Here is a 21,626-nt window from a genome sequence, read left to right as displayed (position 1 = left end):
GAAGAGAAGACTCCCTGGAAAGATGGCGGGCACAAGGAGAAGGGGACGACAGAGGACGAGATGGTTGGACAGTGTTCTTGAAGCTACCAACATGAGTTTGACCAAACTGCAGGAGGCAGTAGAAGACAGGAGTGCCTGGCGTGCTCTGGTTCATGGGATCACAAAGAGTTGGACACGACTAAACGACTAAACAACAACAGGGCTGGGAGAGAATCCAGCCTGAAATCCTGGAGAAAATACTGAGCTAGACAGAAGAATTGTGTCAGTCACTATAAGGCAGTGTCCTTGGGATATAGCCCTTGGGATATTTATCTGGTCATAATGGCCTGCCCTTTGATTGTAAATTTCAGGATAGGTTGCAACAGTAATTACTGAAATCAGTTTATAACCATCACCCCATGGTCGACAGCTATCTGAAGACAGCTATCGTATCTTCCCTGAATCTTCTGTTCTCCAGGCTAAACATGCACCAGGGGATTGAAGGAAAGCTAAAAGTATTGCCTGTGGACCCAGCTGGTTAGCATGTGGGTTCATCAGAGGTGGTGACAGGATGAGTAAGCACTCTGGGGCCTTGGCATCCGTCCTGGAATGTCAGGTGCCGACTCTGCGATTGTGCTTTTCATGCAGGTGCAAGTTACACCGAGTTCCTAAAGGACATGCTTCTCAGTATGAGTGCTTAGATCTGAAGAACGGAGAAAAGGTCAAGGAATATGTACAACAACCTTAAGCTATTATTTAGTATCGTGATTTATCATCCCTTGTTTAGGGGTGCAATGATGATGTTTGTCACCACGGAGTCTTTTCCTATAGTGAGAGACTGGCTTTAAAAAATAAATAAATCTGTTTCTCAGTTTCTACAGCAGCCCTCCATGCTTTCGGCAGGCTACTCATCTTTATTAAAGCTGAAAGCTTGGTCTGCATGTTTATCCACTTATCTTTAAAAAATAATAAACCTGCAAATATTTTTGAGAAGACTTGCAGAGCCGCTCCAGGGATCAGAGTGGGTAATGGGGCTGGTGACATTATAGCATTGGCCAATAAATGACCTCCACAAATTCATCTTCCCCATTCTATATCCTGCCTGCTAAACTGTTTTGTGTTAAGCGCTTGCATAGGAGCTGAAGAAATGCACGTGTTTACAGAACAGTGAAACGGCCTCCATCGGTCAAAAAATGGCACATTTGTACACGCCCTTATTGAAACTCTCAGGAAGTTAGTAATTTCTTACTACCCTGCGATGTCACACAGTCAGCTTTATGGGTACACAGGAGACCTGGTGGGTCTGTTATATCCAAATCCAATAAAACTATTCACCATTACACCAACCCCATTAAATAAAATTAAATGAATGTTCAAATAATGAACGAATAATAAAAGACCAATAGATTCTTCAAATTAATATTAGCATCTATCTACTCATTAAATATATTATTAGGACACCTTTCATCAAAATTAATTCCAGGGTGGTTTACAACAAGAACAAATTATATAATATACATGTGCCTGTATACGCTAACAAAGACCACAAAAAAACCAGCAGATAGAAAACCAGGAACACTGTGGCGAATGGTTCAGTAAGAAAAAGTTTTATGACTAGCACTAAAAGGTAACAACGTTGGCATCCACATGCATTTGCAAATTGTTATTTTTTTGTCCTATGAAAAGTCATCAGTATTTTAGTGTGTATTTCTAATATACAAAGCTTGGAATGTGATTTTTGCCTAACATACACCTATTTACAAAGCAATTTTATCTAGTATGCTGCTTTTTTGGTATGGTATTTTACTAATGAATGCATTTTTTAGGCACATGTTCCCCTACCATTTATGGATTTTTGTACACATAACTGGGCTGGAGAACAGCATTTCAAATTTCCGAGAACTGAAAATGTCAAAGGATGGCTCTGCTTCAGTTCTTGTATTGCTTTGGAACGTGCAAATTAGCTAGGTTCGCCTTTAAATGAGAACTGATTTAATCCCCCCCTCATCCCTCTTTGTGACCCTCCAGATGTTGTTGGATTCCAATTAGCCCAAGCTAGCGCAGCCAATGCAGGATCAGGGGTGATGGGAGTTGTAGTCCACTAACATCTGGAAGGCTACAATTTAGCCACTCCTTGCTTAGGTTACAACTGTGGTTGTCTTAGTTTTGTTAGAATGTCTGCTTTTGGTTTTAAAGCTTATTCTTTACTTATTTTTTCTTCAAACAGTGCTCTTCTTTTATTACCTGCCATGATGTAGCACACACAGAGTGACACTCCATTAAGGTAAAGGTAAAGGTACCCCTGCCCGTACGGGCCAGTCTTGACAGACTCTGGGGTTGTGCGCCCATCTCACTTAAGAGGCCAGGGGCCAGCGCTGTCCGGAGACACTTCCGGGTCACGTGGCCAGCGTGACATTGCTGCTCTGGCGAGCCAGAACCGCACACGGAAACGCCGTTTACCTTCCCGCTGGTAAGCGGTCCCTATTTATCTACTTGCACCCGGAGGTGCTTTCGAACTGCTAGGTTGGCAGGCGCTGGGACCGAGCAGCGGGAGTGCACCCCGCCGCAGGGATTCGAACCGCCGACCTTTCGATCGGCAAGTCCTAGGCGCTGAGGCTTTTTTTTTTTTTGTAATAATTTTTATTAAGGTTTTCCAAATTAAAACAAATCAAAACAAATTAAATCCAATCTATAAACTTTTTGCCAATAACTAGGACTTCCCCTCCCCACCCCCTCTTGTGTTCCAAATCTTCCAAATAAGCAATTAAATTCAACAAGTTCTTATCCCCAAATTACACTCTTCATCAATAACCCAATTTATCCAAATTCTCATCCCCTAAGATCGATCTATACCCTTCCACGAGTTTCCCCCTTTCAAACATAGTACAGATGGAAGTAAGATAAATATGAATAGTAATTTTACAGCCTTTGGATTCCAATTTTCCCTCCCCTCTTTCCCCTTTGCGTTTCACCTATCCCTCCACTTCTAATATCTTCCTGGAGTTCCCACATTACACTATGTCCCTCAGGTTCTTTGCCAGTCTTTAATTATGGATGTCCAATCGTAGAAGGAGTCTATCAAATAAGGGCCCATTTCTTCTATCCAGGTTTTTATATCCAGGAGTAAAAACTCCAATTTTGTATCCATAAGCTTGTCAAACCTGAATATCCCAAATGTTCCCCCAGTTCTGTCCAGTTCTTGTTATTTCCTTGTTCTTGTCAATCATTCTCCTCCTTTTTATTTCTCTGTTCTCCCACAGAAATGTTCTTTTTCCAAAAGTTTCTAGTGTCTCTGCAGAGGCTTGTTATTCATGAAGCAAAGCATTGCATCATGTTCCTTTCATTTTCCAACAAATAGTTCCATTGTTTCCTGTAGTGTGTAGACCTCTGTAGACAAAATAATGTTCCATTCCTGCAGTTTCCCAGGAGATTAAAAGTTCCATTCAACTGTTCAGATTTCCTGTGAAAAACACATGCAATATCCCTCGGCTCCTCTAGGTGGATTGCAGTAACAAAGTTCCCTTCCAGAATCACATCCACCAGACCAAGTAGCTTGTTGACCGATATTTAAAACAGTTTGTGTTCAATTTATAACAAATATAACCGGCAAAGTCCTCATAACAAAGTCTCTATTTTAATCTTCCTTTTTGACAGCTCTTTGACAGCTGTCAAAACCTCCATCACTTTTCTCCAGGCAGTTTCACGAATCGCTCCAGGGATTCCGGGGGGGTTGCTTTTTTTAAAAACAATTCCACTTTTCTCCTCCAGCTCAATCTTATAATTTTCCCTCGCGAAGTTGCTGATTCGGCAAAATAAGGTTACACTCGATCTTAGTTGTCCAGTCCTTTGTTTTGGCTCTTCTACAATTTAGGGGTGGGCTGACTTCCTTTTTTCCGCCTCCCCCGTTCGCTCCGAATTTTAAAAATTTATCCCCTTTTTTTTAGTCCATATTCCAATTACTCACGGGTTCTTCTTTAGAGCCGAATTTTCAATAGAAGAAGTCAGCGCTCTCCGCCGGATGGCATGCGGCTACGCTCGGCAGGGATAGCAGAGAACTCAAAGCACCACGCTTCTCCCCGGCACCCGATCCGTAGCCTTTAAAAAGGCTCCTTCACGAGTCGGGAGAGCGCTAACAGTGCCAGCCGAGTCTCCATGTCCACGGCCTCACTCTGGCCATGGTTTTTAAGGGTCCCCGCATCGCCGGTGCGGTAGGACCCAGCCCCTGCCAAGCCGGCTCCCTCCGGAGCTCGGAGGGAGCCCGCCATTCGGCGATGGCGCCGACCCGGAAGTCCCCTAGGCGCTGAGGCTTTAACCCACAGCGCCACCTGCGTCCCATTACATCTGCATAATTGAATTGTTAGAAATCAACACCTTATATACTGGGTTCCTAAAGTAACACTAAATTTCGCTGGAGTAAAATACCGCTTGCTATTTACACACTGTGAAACTATGTCCCATTGGTGGGGGATCTCCATACATATGGTGCATGGAGCAGCATCCCTAAATAATTCCCAGTTGTCAAAGGGGCAGGTTGTGGGAAATGATCTATGTAAGAATGAAGATGCAAGGCATGGCTTATAGTCACCGAGTTACACAATGAATTACATGAAAATCTCTAACGAATATGACAATCAAAATCTCAGATGCAAAGCACAGTGTATCACGGAGCTTTCTTCATTAAAAATGGTCTGCCGCTGATCTGAATAAAGGGCAAATAAGGTCAGCAGGGATGAGGCATAATCATTTTAAGCGTCAGTTTTCAAAATACAGAAGTGCAGTGAGAATGAGTAAGATTCCAAGAAATTAATAGGATGCTTCCCAGAATCTTCTGGGCTACTGCACTGCTGTAACATGTCCCTGAGTTGTTGATTAGGCAGAGGCTGAAATCCTACACTTACTGGGGCGGAAGGGCTACTGTTAATGTTAATTTTATTTTTTAGTAAACTGGGCAATGCAAGAAGTTAGTCCCTTTAAAAAGGCAACCTAAATTTTGCAGCCTGGATGTGCCTGAACTGGCCACTCACAAGCCTGCAGGAGTTTCTTCAGCTCCATGTATAAGAGCTGGAGTACAGGATGCACCAGGTTAACTGCCTGTGAGGGAATGGAAATATGCGGTCAATGTGCACATCTATTTTGGTGGAAGACAGTGGCATAGCATGGGTTGGAGGGCCGCGTGGAGGGAGGGAAAGGGACAGAGTATGCATGTGCATTCAACTGCCTAACAGTGTCTGTGTCACCCAGGAGATCCCATCCACGGAGATAAGAAAAAAGGAGTCATTCTGTTGTCTGGAGGGGTCACTTGCTGGATTGCATGGAGAAGCTGCTTTCATCAGAGCCCAGCAATGGAAGCATGCAACTGTACTGAGGCAGCACTGAGTGTTGAAATTCTGTGCACCTAACCATTTTGCTCCTGGGGCAACCGCACCTGTGTCACCCCCCATACTACACCACTGTTGGAAGATGCCTGCTAATTGACGTATGCGTGTACCAGACAGCAAATCATTGTTGTGAGGAATAAAGATTGGACATGCACAATCAAAAGAAATATTAGATAGTGCATGACAAGGAAGTTAACTTCTTGTCACAGCTCTCATGGATAATTAAAATGTTCAGTTGCGTAATGGTTTAAATTAATAGACTTTCAAAACTTCTGATCAACTAAAAAGGTCACCTGAAAACAGCAGATGGCAAACTCCACCTTCTAAGAACACTTAGGATAACCCACCTTCTAAGATGGTGTCTGCTGAAAGAAACACGTGCTGAACTTAAAACAAGGATGCAGCATCTTTGGGCTTCAAGATGTTGCTGAACTGCAACTCTCATCCTCCCTGACCATAGTAGACCATGGCAGGTGGGGGAAAGATGGGAGTCAGATTCCAAAAGCTGAAGGGCGATAGATTCCTGATCCCTGATGTAATATATATATATATATATATATTCAGAACTACTGCTTTACTTATATGCAAATGCAAATTAATTAATTAATGAATCAACTAAAACCCACATGAGTAATGACTAAGATGGTGACACAGCCTTGATTAAAATCATTCTTTCTAAACAAGTAGATTAAAACCATTCTTTCTAAACAAGAATTTCTGTTTCCCAGTCTGTTCTGAACTCCTTTCTGCTTAATAACTAGTTGACAACAGAGTGAGCCATAAATGAACACAATGAATGCAGCTATTTTTTGCAGATTTGTCACAGTGGAAAAGAAAAAACTCTGCATCTATTGTGTTTCATAGTTATTGGTGCTTCCCCCCCACCCTCCTTCAGTGATTTTCCAATTGAGGACTGCCTGCCCAAGAACTCCTCTATATGACCTGTTTATTGAGCATTCATACATATTTGCTTGCACAAAGCTTATGCAGAGGTTATATGGCATCTGTGGTTTATTGAGCATTTGTTCCAATTTATTTGTGGGAATGTTATATGACAAATAACATTCATCCTGATTTTTTTATGTAGAGGTTTTCAGTTTTCCCATCTGTCTATTGGGTTTAGTGCATTTCCCATCCTTTTCCTAGTCATATAAAGTCAGTATTTTAAAAAAGTGGATTTGTTGCAACATGACACGTTAATCCACTTTAATTGTGCAAACTTAACTTCCTGGTGCGTGACATAAACAGTCTGGAGACAACCCTAAATTACCAATGAAATAAGAATGCTAGTCAAAGTAAGAGTGAATATATACTGTAACATACATTAAAGTAGCACTTCTAAGAAACGTTACTAAATAAAAGGAGAAAAAACTAAGCAACTAGACCCTAGTTGCCATTTGGTCATTATCTTAGTGTTTAGTTAGCCTCCATCCCTAAAATTAAAGTAAAAAATGGTCCATTTCAAAAGGGTGTTTGTTGTACGGGAAACAAAATGAAATGGTGCTAAGTACTTTCCATATTGCAAGTGCAGTTAAACAATTCTATAAGTGATTGCAGTGCATTTATGCAATGGACAATTTTGAATATGCATTTCACTAGTGCAATTCTACGGTGCTTTAGACATAACAAGAGTTGAGGTATGGGGAGAGAGAAAGATACGGAAAGCTTGCTCTGAATTTAAAGAACTGCCCTTCTCTGCCATTGAAGAAAATTCTTCCACCAGCAAATTCCAGCTGACTGCTATGATGAATGCTTTATCACTAAGATCCAGGCTCCCTTTAAAACAGTGATTATTATTCTTGTCATGACCCCTCCGGTCATCAAATCATAGGGTCTTTTGTCATGAAACAACTGTCCAATAAGGAATAATCTAGGGAAAAGCCTGTAGCATAATATCTTCTACCTCTTTATAGTCACAGTAGGAGTTGGAAAAATCTACTCCTTCAAGTTATTGCTTGCTTAAACCCTTTTTTTTTGGAGGGGAATATATCTTTAATTATGTGACATAAGAAACTGGGCTTTTCAAGTTCCAGAGCAGTTGGAAAAGAACAGTTTCTGTTTCAAAACAACCTGAAAGTACTCTCAAGATTCAGCAAAGGTTCAGATCTACACAGATACTAATAGTCTGGCATATTTCCCAAATAAGCATGGCAAGAACCTGCCCCAGTGGGACAGGTGGAGAAATTAAACCTCATTTGAATTTTGCACTATTTGGATCAGACCGAGAGCAGGTCCTACTCAAGAACTACACTGCAGTTGCCTAGACAAAACCATTTCAAAAGCAAGGCTTGTTTACAGTAGATTCTCAGATGGCCTCACCCAAGATATAATGCTATTATATTATATTATATTATATTATATTATATTATATTATAATTATATTGCTATTGTATGTTGTTGTTTTTATCTACCTATTTACCTATCTATCATATCTATTTATATAATAAAAATTATCACTACTTAAATACATATATAGTTGTGCTGCAACATTCAGAATTGTTGTTGTTTCAATGCCATGCTATGCATTTTGTGTTTTTATACTGTAAACTGCCTTTTGGTCTTCAGATGAATAATTATATTTATATTAGCCACTACTTCTACTTTAATTTACTACAGAAGTAATAAAAGGTGACTTATTGCTTTTGACTTTCTTGAGCTCTATTCACTTAGAAGAAAGCTCCATTATGGCCAGAGCCCCATAACTTAGTTATACCTGCAATCCAGAGCATCACGCATGCAAAGGCCTCCCATTTTCTGCCACCAAATACTCCACTTGAACATGGCTCCTTCTATTATATGTGCCGAGAATTTTCCCATCTCACATACTATGAAGCTACATGACTCTGTCATACTTTCATGTTCAATTATATATGAAATATCCCACCAGCTTTTCAGGCTGTAGTTGGCTTACAACAATGCACAGAACACCATACAATGATAAGAAATCAATTAAAAACCGCACCATCAAAAAACAATAAAAAACCCACATTAAACAGCAGCAATAAAAATCTATAGGATCATATTATCATAGAATGGTAGAGTTGGAAGGTACTCCGAGGGTCATCTAGACCAACGCCCTGAAAGACAGGAAACTCAACTAAAGCATCCATGACAGATGGTCGTTCAGCCTCTGCTTAAAAACGTTCCAAAAAAAAAAAAAGTGCCACTTCCCGAGGGAGACTGTTCCACTGTCAAACAACTCTCAGTGTCAAAAAGCTCTTCCTGATATTTAGTCAAAATCTCCTTTCTTGTAACTTCAAGCCATTGGCTTTTTTATTTTTTACTGTTGCATCACATTGTTGACTCACATTAAATTTGTGGTCTACTAAGACTCCTAGATCCAAAAACGACTGTTCTATGGTGCCTGGCCAAGCAAAAGCATCTTAAATGTTTCACTTGGATGTTCCAGAGGTGGGGGCTGCCACCAAGGAAGCCCTGCCCACCCTAATTATGGTGCCAGGCCATTGCTCTGTAAATTATAATGCAAAACTGACGGACCATTAAAAAGTAAGGAGTTACAGTTTCAGAGGCTCAGTAGGAGCCAGTGTGGTGTAGTGGTTAAGAGCGGTGGACTTGTAATCTGGTGAACCGGGTTCGTGTCTCCGCTCCTCCACATGCAGCTGCTGGGTGACCTTGGGCCAGTCACACTTCTCTGAAGTCTCTCAGCCCCACTCACCTCACAGAGTGTTTGTTGTGGGGGAGGAAGGGAAAGGAGAATGTTAGCCGCTTTGAGACTCCTTAGGGTAGTGATAAAGCGGAATATCAAATCCAAACTCCTCCTCCTCCATCATCATCATCATCATCATCATCATCATCATCACATGCCTATATTTTGCTAGACACTGTACTCCCCGCCCCCCCCCCAAAACCCATACACAACATTCCTGGCTTGTAATCTAAAAGACAACTCAAAAGAAAAAAATGTGGAAAGGGGGAGAATGGGAAAGCCAGCAACTTCAGGCACAAATTCTTCAAAAAGTTATAGAAGTATTAAATGGCCAGGTGTAATGGCCGCTGAGGAGAGGCGAGGCCAAATGGCAATTGACTCAAGCCAAGCTGAAGAGACAAGCCCCACTGTCCCAGCCCTCTCTCCATGCGGCTGGGTTTCAGCATCAGCTAGGTGAGTTTCAGCATGAACTAGGTGACCAGGTGGCTACTAATAGATGAAGGTGAGGAGGAGCCAAATAGCAGATGGTCCCAGCTGAGCAAAACAAAAGTAAATCACAAAGAATCAAGTTCTGGAAGCAGGCAGTCTTGCCTGACGAATGCTGACCACAAAGGCAGAAAAACAGGACATCAACTCAGAGCAGCACAGGATTGCACGACACAATCTTACAGGACGATAGAAGCAGAGTCAGATCAACGGCCCACCTGGCTTGGTACTGTCTGCACTAACCAGCCCTCTTGGGTTTCAGACAGGGAGCCTCACGCAGCCTTACCAGGAGATGCTGGGGACTGAAGCTGGGACCTTCTGCTTGCAAAGCAGTTGCCCTTCCACTGACCTATGGGCCTCCCTCCCAAATATGTTATGATAACATGTAAAGGGGTAAAGAGCTTTGGTCGTGACTGGTAGCACCACTGCCACAATAAGGTGAGTATTAAAAAGGTAAAGGTAAAGGACCCCTGACAGTTAAGTCCAGTCGCAGATGACTCTGAGGTTGCGGCGCTCATCTCGCTTTACTGGCCGAGGGAGCCAGTGCTTGTCCACAGACAGTTTTTCTGGGTCATGTGGCCAGCATGACTAAGCCGCTTCTGGCAAAACCAGAGCAGCGCATGGAAACGCCGTTTACCTTCATGCCGGAGCGGTACCTATTTATCTACTTGCATTGGTGTGCTTTTGAACTGCTAGGCTGGCAGGAGCAGGAACCAAGCAACGGGAGCTCACCCCATCACGGGGATTCGAACCGCCGACCTTCGAATCGGCAAGCCCCAGGTTCAGTGGTTTAGACCACAGTGCCACCCGCTTTCAAGGTGAATATTAGGAGGAGTTAAAGTTCACATTATGAGCTTGTTGTTTCAGGAACTTTCTTAGCACTTCAGCATTAAGGGTTATGCAAAGATATGAATAAAAAAATAATAGAAAAGGGCCACAAATAGGCTGATTTACCCCCAGAATTTTTCCACATGACCATACACACCATGAGCCAGCATTTATCACCATGAACCTAGTTTCTGGAGGGAAAGCAGACCAAGCCTACCTACCTGCGTCTGTGATCGTGCAGAGACATTTGGTAGCAAACGACTTAAACAAATGCAAACACAAAAATTGGGATTTGAAGGCTTGCCACGACAAGTCATTTGTTTCCTCATCGTTTGCCTCGCTGCTGCTCTTCCTGATGATGCAAAAACTCAAGGCTCTTTCCTTGCAACATCCCATCTATTAATCTAACCCTAAGCCATGAAAAATATGTGTGTGTGTGGGGGGGGATGTATCGAGTGAAGCCACACTTAGTGCGAAGGGGTTGATGGAACATACAGAGATGTTATGTATGGCAAGAGGTAGAAGGGGGTAAGGGTTCGTCGTTAATAGGAAAAGATGTCAAAAAAATTGAAACATAATAATAGTGCAATTTATCCTTGCTAAACGTACTGCAGTGCACTGTAATTAAATATGAAAACCTAAATTTATCTCTGTGTTCGGCTGTCATTAATTTAACAGGGAATGCACATGTTGTAATCTAATGGCTGATTCCACCAGTTCCCCTCCCAACGTGCAGCATATTAAAATGTATATTAGCCTCAAGGTGCATAAACACAAAATAATAGGGCAAAGGTTTTGGTGTGTGGAGTAGGGGAGAAAAAAATCCATGCTCAAAGGCCGTCAAGTAGCTGGTGATGCAAGGGAGCCACTCACTTAGCCTCATTAAGCCAAAGCTCTCTTTTGCTTGTCTTTTGTTCTGCATGACAGCAGCCTCTTTGTTGTATAATAATTCATTCCAAGTTCGTTCCAAGCTACCGAAACTGGTGAACTGTGGCCATTTTAATGAGAAGTATTGGTGCTATGCATAATCTGGGAGCCACGTGGACCAGGCAATCACAGAGCACTGCAGCCAGCAAAATGAGAGACTGTCGAAATCACAAATTTGTCAAGTTGTTTTTGGACAGGGGTATTATAATAAGCACTAAAATATGCATCCTATTACTTTGCATCTGCCAGTCAAAGATCACTGTAATGAATGCATGCTGTAGGGTATGACCAGGCCGTTGTTGTAAGTAAAACAAACTGGAGAGTACAAAAAAGAATTATGTATTTTTGGCAGGGCTTGACTTATTTTTAAATCCTTTTGCATCAGGAGCTGGATTTTTCTGGCACCGTGTCCAACGCCAGCAGTGAACACACTAAAACTGCCAAAGCTAAAGAGTTAACTGGAATACATTGCTGTTGATCTCTCTCTCTCTCTTTCTTTCTTTCTCTCACTCTCTCTAATGGCTGTGTTTACTAGCTGAAAAAGACAAAATCTTAAAACACAGCACTCCCAGCAAACGTAGCATACAGCCCACGAAAGCACACACAGATTAAATCATTTTAAAACTCACCTCGCAATCATTTTAGCATCCTTTGTTTAAAAGTTGCTACCGAAAATAGCTTGGCGCTTTGCAAAAAGTACATTTTATAACAACCCACAATCTCACAAAGCGATCCTAGATAGGGACAGTGCACACACACACACACACACACACACACACACACACACACACACACACAAACACACTGTGCATACAGCACCTCCTCCTCACCCCCAGACTGGTATGGGCACAAGCTTTAGGATCGCAAATGAATAACATGCAGAATCTTCACTGATATTGGTCTCATGTGAGTGTTCATCCCTGGGCACAAACTCACTATATTCAGATTCCATTTGACACAATCAAGGATGGGCAACGTGGACAGAGGCACATGCTAATGGGCATGTTCACATGTGACATTCCTGGGAGGTGTTACGGGGCTTGCAGACCTTCCAAGTGTCCCCATTGTCCTGGATTTACAGAACCATCCCAGTTTTTTATTTGATCCTGGAATGTCCCCCTTTTCCTTAGGATGTCCCTATTTTCATCGGAAAATCTTGGAGGGTGTGGTAGGAAATTCTTATTTTCATCAGAGAAATGTTGGAGGCTATGGAGCTATGCGACCCCCGAGCCAAGGAGATAAGTAACTATACAACCTTTAGAAGACATCTGAAGGCAGCCTTGTACAGGGAAGTTGTTTAATGCTCATTATGTCTTTATATATGTTGGAAGCTGCCCAGAGTGGTTAGGGCAGATGGGCGAGGTAAGATAGGTGAGGTATTATTAATTTATATATTATTACTACTGAATAGGACTAGCATATTTTAACCAGAGAAATGTTGGAAGGTATGGGGGCTTGTGAGGGCAGAGACTCATTTCCTGCTCTCCACTCTACACCAGAGGGCTCTGTGGACTGGGCTGACAGAAAGAAAGGAATACTAGGTATGTCTGCACCTTTTTACACAGTGGTGAGATTCAAAACTGCTGCATGCTGTTCAGATTCTTACCACTTTGTTTATAATTGGTGAGATTTCTCTTCGCTGCTCCGATCGCACGCCCTGCCTTAATGCTGCAATAACGAGGGGGTAGTATTTTCATTCTTTAAAACGGCAAGCTGCCTTCTTTACACAAGCACAAATCTGCTATGAGTAGTGTATATCTATAACAAAGTTATGTAATTATATAACCTACTAATATATGTAGCTGTTTCTAATATATGTATACATTTTTAATTTAAAAACAATAAATTGAATGATAAATATGTGGTCTGCCTCAGTTTATGTGTATATGATGCATATGATTTACACGTAGAAAACACACTGGCCCAGTGAAGCACTGATTTTTTTTTTTTAGAAAAAACAATAGCCATTGGGGTTGGCAACTGGGCAGGTAGAGGAAGGTATTTAACCCTTTTCCTGCCTCTGCGCTTTCTACTCAAAAATGGCCTCTCCCCAAACTGGTTTTCCCACTGCGGGACTGCAGGTGCATGCTTACTGAATGTGAACCTCAAATTCCACAGTGGGAGCAGCAGTAGCTGCATGGGGATAATTTTGGGAGGAACGACACTAAAGGGTGAGGGGGAAGAGCAAGGCACTTCCTGCATCTCTTCCATTCAAAACACAGGCCTCCCAACGCTGCGTCTCCTCCTCAGGACAGGGCTTGGCTGCATGTAACACGCTGCTTGCCTCGCAAGAGGGTTTTTCTGCGGCTCAGCCTGTATCGGCTCAGAATCAATAATGGAGCCGGAATGCATATCTCAGAGGTAAAAGTAAACAATGGAACCGAGCTAGCCCTTTAACACAGAGTGATGGGAATGTTCTCCTCTGGGAGTCAAAAAGCAGCTCATGGATTTTTCGGTTCTGCTGAAAATTATCAACTCTTGTATTCCAATGCCTACAACACATTTTGTTTGGTGGCCAAAAGGCGCTGGGTTTTTGTTTTTTCTGTTTGTTTTGTGTTACAAAAAACTGACTGATTTAAAAAGGCCAGAATGGAGTTGAATCTGTTCTGGTTTCCTAAAAATATTTAAAAGCAGTGCTTTTTTTCCTGGGGGTACGAATACCCCTAAACATTTTGTGAATCTAAGTTTGGCCTCATTGAGGGGCAGTATTTCAATATGTGAAGGAAAAGGAGAGTACCCATAAACATTTTTTTTTAAAGAAAAAAGGCACTGTTTAAAAGTATTGGATTTCCTATCTTGTGCAGCAAAATAGTTTGGTGTCATACACAACAATCCTAAACTGATGCTACACCCTTAATGATTTTGTATCGGTTTGTTCGTTCTCTCTCTCTCTCTCTCTCTCTCTCTCTCTCTCTCTCTCTCTGTGTGTGTGTGTGTGTGTGTGTTTGCAAATGTGTGTGGTGGTGGAAGAGAGAGAACAAGCTTTATTTACATGTTTGTATACTGGTGGCACCTGAATAGGTAGATGAACTGAACTTAAAGGCGGTTATAGACTACAACATTTTTGTTACCACCAGCAGACGCAAGTACATTTTTCAAACATAATTGCAGAAAGTCTGCAGAGAGCGATCAAGTAAGGTACCATTGAAAGACTCTTGGAAGAGACAGACAGCACCAGATAGTGACTACTTATCGATCCAATTCTACTATGGGGAATATGATGTGAAAACACACACATGTTTTAGCAGACTATTTTTTACACTATCCTCAATGTCCCCTGGAACATTAGTTTGAAGGCAAAAGCATCCTTACACCGATATTAATCAGCTAATGCTGTTTTATATCCAAAGTTTTTATTTCTGTTGCACAGTACAGTTTGTCAGGTTGCAAGGGAATACCAAATGAATCATGGAAATTAATGAAAAACAATGTGTCACGTTTGCTGCGCTGGGTTTTCACATGAGAAGTTAGATCCCTTTTCTTCCCCCCACCAAAGGTTTTCCACAATTCACTGTACTATATTACAAATCTTTCCCTCCAAACTAATACTTGCTGGATGAAACGACATCGGAGTCCGATACAAACAATTGCTGAAGCTTAAAACATTGCATGAACACATTATTAACAATGCAAAAGAATCAACAAACCCACAACAAAAAATAAGCTGCTATTATTACCAATTAAAAAATAATAATCACCACCAGCTAACACAAAAGTTAAGTAGAAGCAATTCACAGCAGGGTGTCTGACAGCACCTAAAACAGCACAAGGCTGATGAGAACTTTTATTAGACTCTTTAATGCACTTGAATTCTAACTAACCTATGATGAAAAAGTGATGCAGAGAAAGAACTTCTGTTATCAACAAGAACAATGAAGTAAAATAGATAAGCACAAGTCACAAACTGCACTGATGGAGACAACAGTTGATATTCGTGCTATTGCTGCCTTTCACTTGAGTGAGGTAGGATAGGCAAGAGATAACATAGTGAGTACAGGAGTCTGCTAACACAAGGCATTGCTGTTCTCCACTCCAGCCCCCCACAAACCCCCAAAAAACTGCTCTGGAAGGGGAGGGGAGGATTCTCCAGAACAGATTATTTCTTTTGAGGGGGGAAGCACGGGGTCTGGAGAGAAGAAACCCAAAGTCCTGTTGCACAAGCAGTGTTCCTTTTGTGCAAGCAAGAAGATGTAATTGAGTCTTGTCCTATATCTTTGACAGACAATACAGTTCTGTCCTTGTAAATTTCTGCTCAGAGGTAAGCACTATTTAGTCCAGTGGGGTTTATTCCCAAGTAAGTTTGTATAAGATTTAAGGCATGGACCTATCTCGTTAGCAGGGCTGTGCAAGATTCTTCTAGGTTCTTCAGAACTTCCCCTCTCCTTCCCCCGAGTCAACCTTTTTGGCATGCTTCTAGAAAGCAGCATTCAAAATCCCATCTACATCTTCTCCATAGCCAAAATATCTAATCTACAGTGGTCCCTTGGTTTACGAACTTAATCCATTCCGGAAGTCCGTTCTTAAACCAAGGCGTGCTTTCCCATAGTAGCGGGGGACTCGATTTACAAATGGAACACACTCAATAGGAAGCAAAACATGTTCTGCTTCCAAGGCAAAGTTCACAAACCAAAACACCTACTTCCAGGTTTGCAGCGTTCTTAATCCAAGTTGAGCATAAACTAAGCTGTTCTTAAAGCAAAGTACCACTGTATAGTAGCAGCTAGACATGCAATAGGGTAGTTGTCCACATGGAGGAAACAAAACTCACTATTTCATTTAGAAACTTCAAAGTAAAAAATAATAATCTCCAAATGGTATACAGATAAAATTATACATAAAACCTGATCAAAATCTATAAACTATTTAAAAACAGACTTAAGAGCTGCTACATTTTTTCTTTAAAAAAAATCATACCTTGCCATTTTATTTTATTTTTAAATTGTGGTGCATCCCTTTGAAAATAGCAACATCATTATGAAAATCATACAGTGTTCTGACCACTTTACTCATTTGGAATAGATCCTTTGACTGAAACTAAGTGAGATAATTCCCTTTTATACATGGTTATAACTAATTTGTCAAGTTTTTGAATCACGGGTTACACAGCTGTGGGGTTGAGCAGTCTGTCAATATTTTTGTTCAGATTTTCCTAGTAAATGACCTATGTTGCTGGGTCACATTAACAGGGAAGGGAAATTTGGATAACATCTGCTAAATGTTTACGGTGGCTGGGAGCAGGCAAAGCATTCCAAATTCATTGGGTGTTCTCCAGGCACAGTTAAGCAAATCATTGGCACTTAGCTGTGCCCTTCAATAGAATATAGGGAGTGGATTACACCCTTTTCATTTCTTTCCAATTTATAGGCTGCTGCGCTAAAAATGGCTTCCAAAAGGAACAGGACTTTCGATTAAACATGTTTAAGATCAGATTGCGAATGACAGGACATGGGTGGGATAATTTACTTACTTTATTCGTTAAATTTATATCCCCCCTCACCTTTCCTCTCAAATGAAGGGCTTCAGAGAACATTCCTGAGGTAGAAGGCAAGCTTCTGGTTCCTGCAATTTGTCAATATTTTTAGATGACACCCAGATGCAAGTTTTGCCACTTATTTCCTTTGTCAGCCTTCTCACCCCAGAAAATGAATGTGGCGCCTTATCTGCATCCAGAAATGGATGTTGGAAAAGAAGACTAGCGGATGAAAGGAATGGTTTTGTGTTTTGGGGATTAGACCCCATTTGTATTTAGGTTTTTTTTTGGGGGGTGGGGAGCGAGTCACTTGTATATCAGCATCACTTTGCCTTCTTATGAAATAGGTGTCTTGTGGCTGGTTACGCCCACACTGGCAGCCATTTTGTGAATGAGCATGACCCCTCATCCAGGGCATTCTTTTTGTAATGGCACCCATGAGCTCAAGGATAAAGGGAAGGGAAGGATAAAATTGTAATGCTACAATCCCATTGGTGATCTGCGAGGGCTTTTCAACCAGGTGGAAACATTCACTAAGGAGGGAAGAGGACAAGGGGAGGCAATTTTTCGGGAGGCAATTTTTCCAATTGTCCATCCCTCTTGCAGTCTCCAGAATTCCACTCCCCCCCAAAAAAATCTGGAGGATGTCACAACCCCACCCCGCCCCACAGAATAAATTTCAGAGGTGTGCTGGGGGGTCTGCATTGGGGAGGGGAAGTCAGCAAAAATTCCTTTTCTGCCTGCATTAGCAGACACCTCTGCTTCAGCAACAGTGCAGGGAGACTACTTGGATTCAGCCTGAAAACAAATATATAACAGAGTATTTGAATTCTTATTTTCAGTGATTTAGCCTGGAGAGAGCGGACACGGGGTTTTTTGTTTTTGTTTTTAAAAATCTGCTAAATAATTTAATCCAATGTTCTTTAAAACAAGATTAGTCCCTTTGATTTTCCATTTATGTTAGATTTCCAACATAGCCATGTAAGCTAAAAAGAAGAAGAAGTCAAAGGACTCCTGGATTGTTAGGTCCAGTCAAAGGTGACTATGGGGTGTGGCATTCATCTTGCTTTCAGGCCAAGGGAGCAGGCATTTGCAATGGTCCACAGACATCTTTCTGGGTCATGTAGCCAGCATGACTAACCCGCTTCTGGCACAATGAAACACCATGACGGAAGCCAGAGCACATGGAAAGGTTGTTCCCACCACAGCGGTACCTATTTATCTACTTGCCACTGGTGTACTTTTGAACTGCTAGGTTGACAGAAGCTGGGAAAGTGCAACAGGAGCTCACTACCATCAAGCAGATTCGAACCGCTGACCTTCTGATCAGCAAGCCCCAAAAGCCCCACAGTACCATCCACATCCCTTCTAGCCAGCTCAGCTACCTTGGATATGACAGTATTCCCTCTTCCCTCACCCACTTCAATCTTTTCCATGGCATCAGCCTTTGGGTTAAGATTCATTTATATTACTAAATGTTTAAGAAGCTTTTTGCACCATACCTTTATATAGAATTATTTCTTGATATAGTGACAAGCTGAGAAATCTATGAATTGCAGTCCCTCTTCTCATTCAAAACATTGAAAAGTGGGGTGAGATGGGAGGGGGAGATTCTCTCACAAGTGCTATTTTCTACAATGCAAAGATACAACAAAAGATGAAAGTCCTTGTGTTTCTGGATGGCCCTGTGTTAGGCAGATGTGAACAAGCCTTGTGATACTATGAAAATAAGTGTCTGAGGAGGGGGCTGCCAAGTGGGGTGGGGTGGCAAAGAGACCCCAAGCAGAAGAGAGTTAGTACATAACCTCAGGCACCTGAGTTTAACCACTGAGCTTTAGAAGTTGAAACAACAGCCCCCCAAAATGTTTAATTATTATTCTTTTAAAAAAAGACCTAGAAAGACTGTACTCCCCAGAGCTTAGTGATAGGATTGTCTCTACAATCGAAAGGTAATGTTATAATTTTCAGAGCTTCACAGAGAACAAAGAAACCTTCCCCCCCCCCACTAACACCTTCCTGAAAAGAACTCCAGTCTCCAGCAATGATAAGCAGAGATTTGGAGGTATCTGACACTCCAAATCCTATTCTTTTGTAAATCTTTGCTTTATACAACATTTTCAACCATGTTATATTAGATTTTTCGAAGGATAATCAATAGGCATGATGTATAACTGAAAGCACTCTTCAAAGTGAATCTCTTCCAGAAGCCAGAAACAAAAGCCTTGTGCTTTCTTTCTTTCTCTCTTTCTCCCTCTCTCCTCCTCCTGCTGAAAATCTAGCCTGAGCAGTGGGGGGAGGCAAAAGCCACCGGGGAGCAAATTAAAAAGCCAGTTTTGACCACGGCTCTCCTTGTTGAAAGCAAAAGTCACCCTGAGCCGGCTGTAACTTATTCCAGCTGGCAACAGTCCCTGAGGAATCCTGTTGCAAATTGGGAATGCTTAAGCATGGCAGCAACGTGGAGAGAATTCCGACATGGCTACAGTGGCGTGAGCTTTCTGGGTTTCCTCTGCACCAACCAGATCAGCTGGAAAGGGAGGTGGAGCTCCTCCAGGGAACGGGTCTCAATGTTCAAGACTGTGACCCAAACTCTAAATCAGTTTTAATTGGTGTGACATTTTCCAAAAAAATAAAATAAAATTGTTGTATTTGCTAATGGGAAATTATAAGGAAATAAAGGTCTGCCCTGATGCAGCCTGAATGAGCCCCACATACATCAGGACTGGCTTAGCTCAAGGTATTGCAGATGACCTACAACGCTGGAAGTGGCCTGACTCCAGCAATATCTGGAGACTTGGCTGCCTCTGTAGGGACGCGGGTGGCGCTGTGGGTAAAACCTCAGCGCCTAGGGCTTGCCGATCGCATGGTCGGCGGTTCGAATCCCCATGGTGGGGTGAGCTCCCGTCCTTCGGTCCCAGCTCCAGCCCACCTAGCAGTTTGAAAGCACCCCTAAGTGCAAGTAGATAAATAGGTAGCGCTTTATAGCGGGAAGGTAAACGGCGTTTCCGTGTGCTGCGCTGGTGCCGGCTCGCCAGAGCAGCTTCGTCACACTGGCCACGTGACCCGGAAGTGTCTTCGGACAGCGCTGGCCCCCGGCCTCTTAAGTGAGATGGTCGCACAACCCTAGAGTCGGACACGACTGGCCCGTACGGGCAGGGGTACCTTTACCTTTTACCTGGCTGCCTCTACTCTCACATGCCTTTAAGACCCATTGGCAGTCCCATGAACAGACTAGGTGCCAGTGGGGATCCCTTCTATCTTGACAATTCCATGGTTCCATGAAACCCCACATTACCAAGCTGTAGGGTCTCAATGGGATTTGATAATAGTGTGTTCCCATACCTGCACACCATATAATGATGATGTTTAATGGATCAGCTCAACAACTGCTTCTCTGGCATGTTTTTTTAAAGGGGAGAAAAACTGAAGTTGGCCAAGTGGGAGGTTAGGAATGTGGCACAGCTTGGATTGTGAGACCAAAACTTACTAATTAAATACTTGGGGTTTTTTTTTCTTCTCCACCCCAGACAGTAGCATAGTGGCAAGCTTCATACTATATTGAAAGGTGGCATAAAAATCTTATAAATAAATAACTAATTAACAAGCCTCGGAGCCCAATACCCAGCATAGGCAAGCATCTGAGAGTGAGTGGTCTAATGTAACATACCTTTCCCACCAGGTCAGCGATTTTGGGCACAGGTTTTCCCTTCTGATGCCTTATAGTTGGTGGACTCTGTCCATCCCAGTCTTGAAATTCTTCTATGCTTTGCAGATAAAGCAGAGCTCTCAGCCCAGTGCAGTAATCCTCAATCACGGTAAAATCTTGATTCTGTATTGCACTGCAAACCTACAATAGAAGATGCAAACTTTGTTACTATGGAAATGTGTATCTATTGATGTTAGAGGCAGAAGGTACAGAACTCATGAATGAAGATGACCGACCTTTAGTACCCAAGTCTTTTTGAGGCACTTATTGATCACGGATTGTTATACTTGCTGTAGGGTTTCAGGTAAATTGGTAGCCATGAGTAGGTTCAAACAGGAGAAAGTAATCAGTTGTTCTTTACTCTTTTTTTTTTCTTTTTTTTTTACTAATATGGATTTGGCAACCAATCCATTGGTCCAGTTCTATTTCAGTCAGTAAGCGTTCATTGAATATTCAGAATTTTTAGCCCATATTTGTTGTTGTTGTTTAGTCATTTAGTCGTGTCCGACTCTTCATGACCCCATGGACCAGAGCACGCCAGGCACTTCTACCCATATTACTGACACACAATAACGCAAGTACTTGGATGTATTCACTGATAAGCAAGCTGCAGCAAAATAACTGGAACTTGCCCCTTGTACATTTTATTAGTGTGTGGCATAATAATGCTTTTCCTGAACAAAATAACTTGAAAGCTTGCCATTTCCAGTTACTTTCCTACCTGCTTGTTCCAAACTTTAATTGGAAATGAGCCTTGAAGAACCCCCCGAAAGAAGAATTCAATATTATAATATACCTCGCTGGCTTCCATTTGCATTAATAACAAAGAACTGCATTATTGAGTGCTGTGCTGAAATGTGTTCTCCATTTTTTTCAAAAATCTTCTTCCCCTATGAAAGAAGCTTCAGTTTTTCTGCCTCTTTGTCAGAGTGCTCTAGAAAGTCTTCAGAACTTCTGGTGTTTTTTAAAGATTTGGAGGGTGCGGAGTTAAGCTTAACTTTATTTTTGTGACAGTGGCCATGGATGGTATGTCTGTGTATTTCTTTCCATTAGACATTACTCTAGAACAGCCTTTCTCCACACTGGGTCCCCCACACTGCAACTCCCACCATCCCTAGCTAGCACGACTAGTGGTCAGTTATGATGGGAGTGGCAGTCCAACAACATCTGGGGACCAAAGGTGGAGAA

The 21,626-nt window shown here is 42.1% G+C and overlaps 1 protein-coding gene and 1 long non-coding RNA gene across 5 annotated transcripts in view; one reads left to right on the top strand and one right to left on the bottom strand.

The window, feature by feature from the left end:
- LOC310846673 overlaps positions 1 to 16,667 on the top strand; it is a 60,666-nt gene extending 43,999 nt beyond the window's left edge. The window contains exon 6 of the long non-coding RNA XR_014565438.1: positions 16,630 to 16,667. This is a non-coding gene — a long non-coding RNA (uncharacterized lncRNA). The remainder of the gene's footprint in view (positions 1 to 16,629) is intronic.
- DPYD (dihydropyrimidine dehydrogenase) overlaps positions 1 to 21,626 on the bottom strand; it is a 495,490-nt gene that overhangs the window by 37,847 nt on the left and 436,017 nt on the right. For all 4 annotated transcript variants that reach the window (XM_083743288.1, XM_083743286.1, XM_083743287.1 and 1 more), the window contains one exon: positions 20,400 to 20,579. In XM_083743288.1, coding sequence (XP_083599414.1) covers positions 20,400 to 20,579 — 180 coding nt within the window. The remainder of the gene's footprint in view (positions 1 to 20,399; positions 20,580 to 21,626) is intronic.

The sequence above is a fragment of the Podarcis gaigeae genome (genome assembly GCF_964106915.1).
Source record: "Podarcis gaigeae genome assembly, chromosome: 6".
NCBI classification, from domain to species: Eukaryota; Metazoa; Chordata; class Lepidosauria; order Squamata; family Lacertidae; genus Podarcis; species Podarcis gaigeae.
This window is presented reverse-complemented; position numbering and strand designations above follow the sequence as displayed.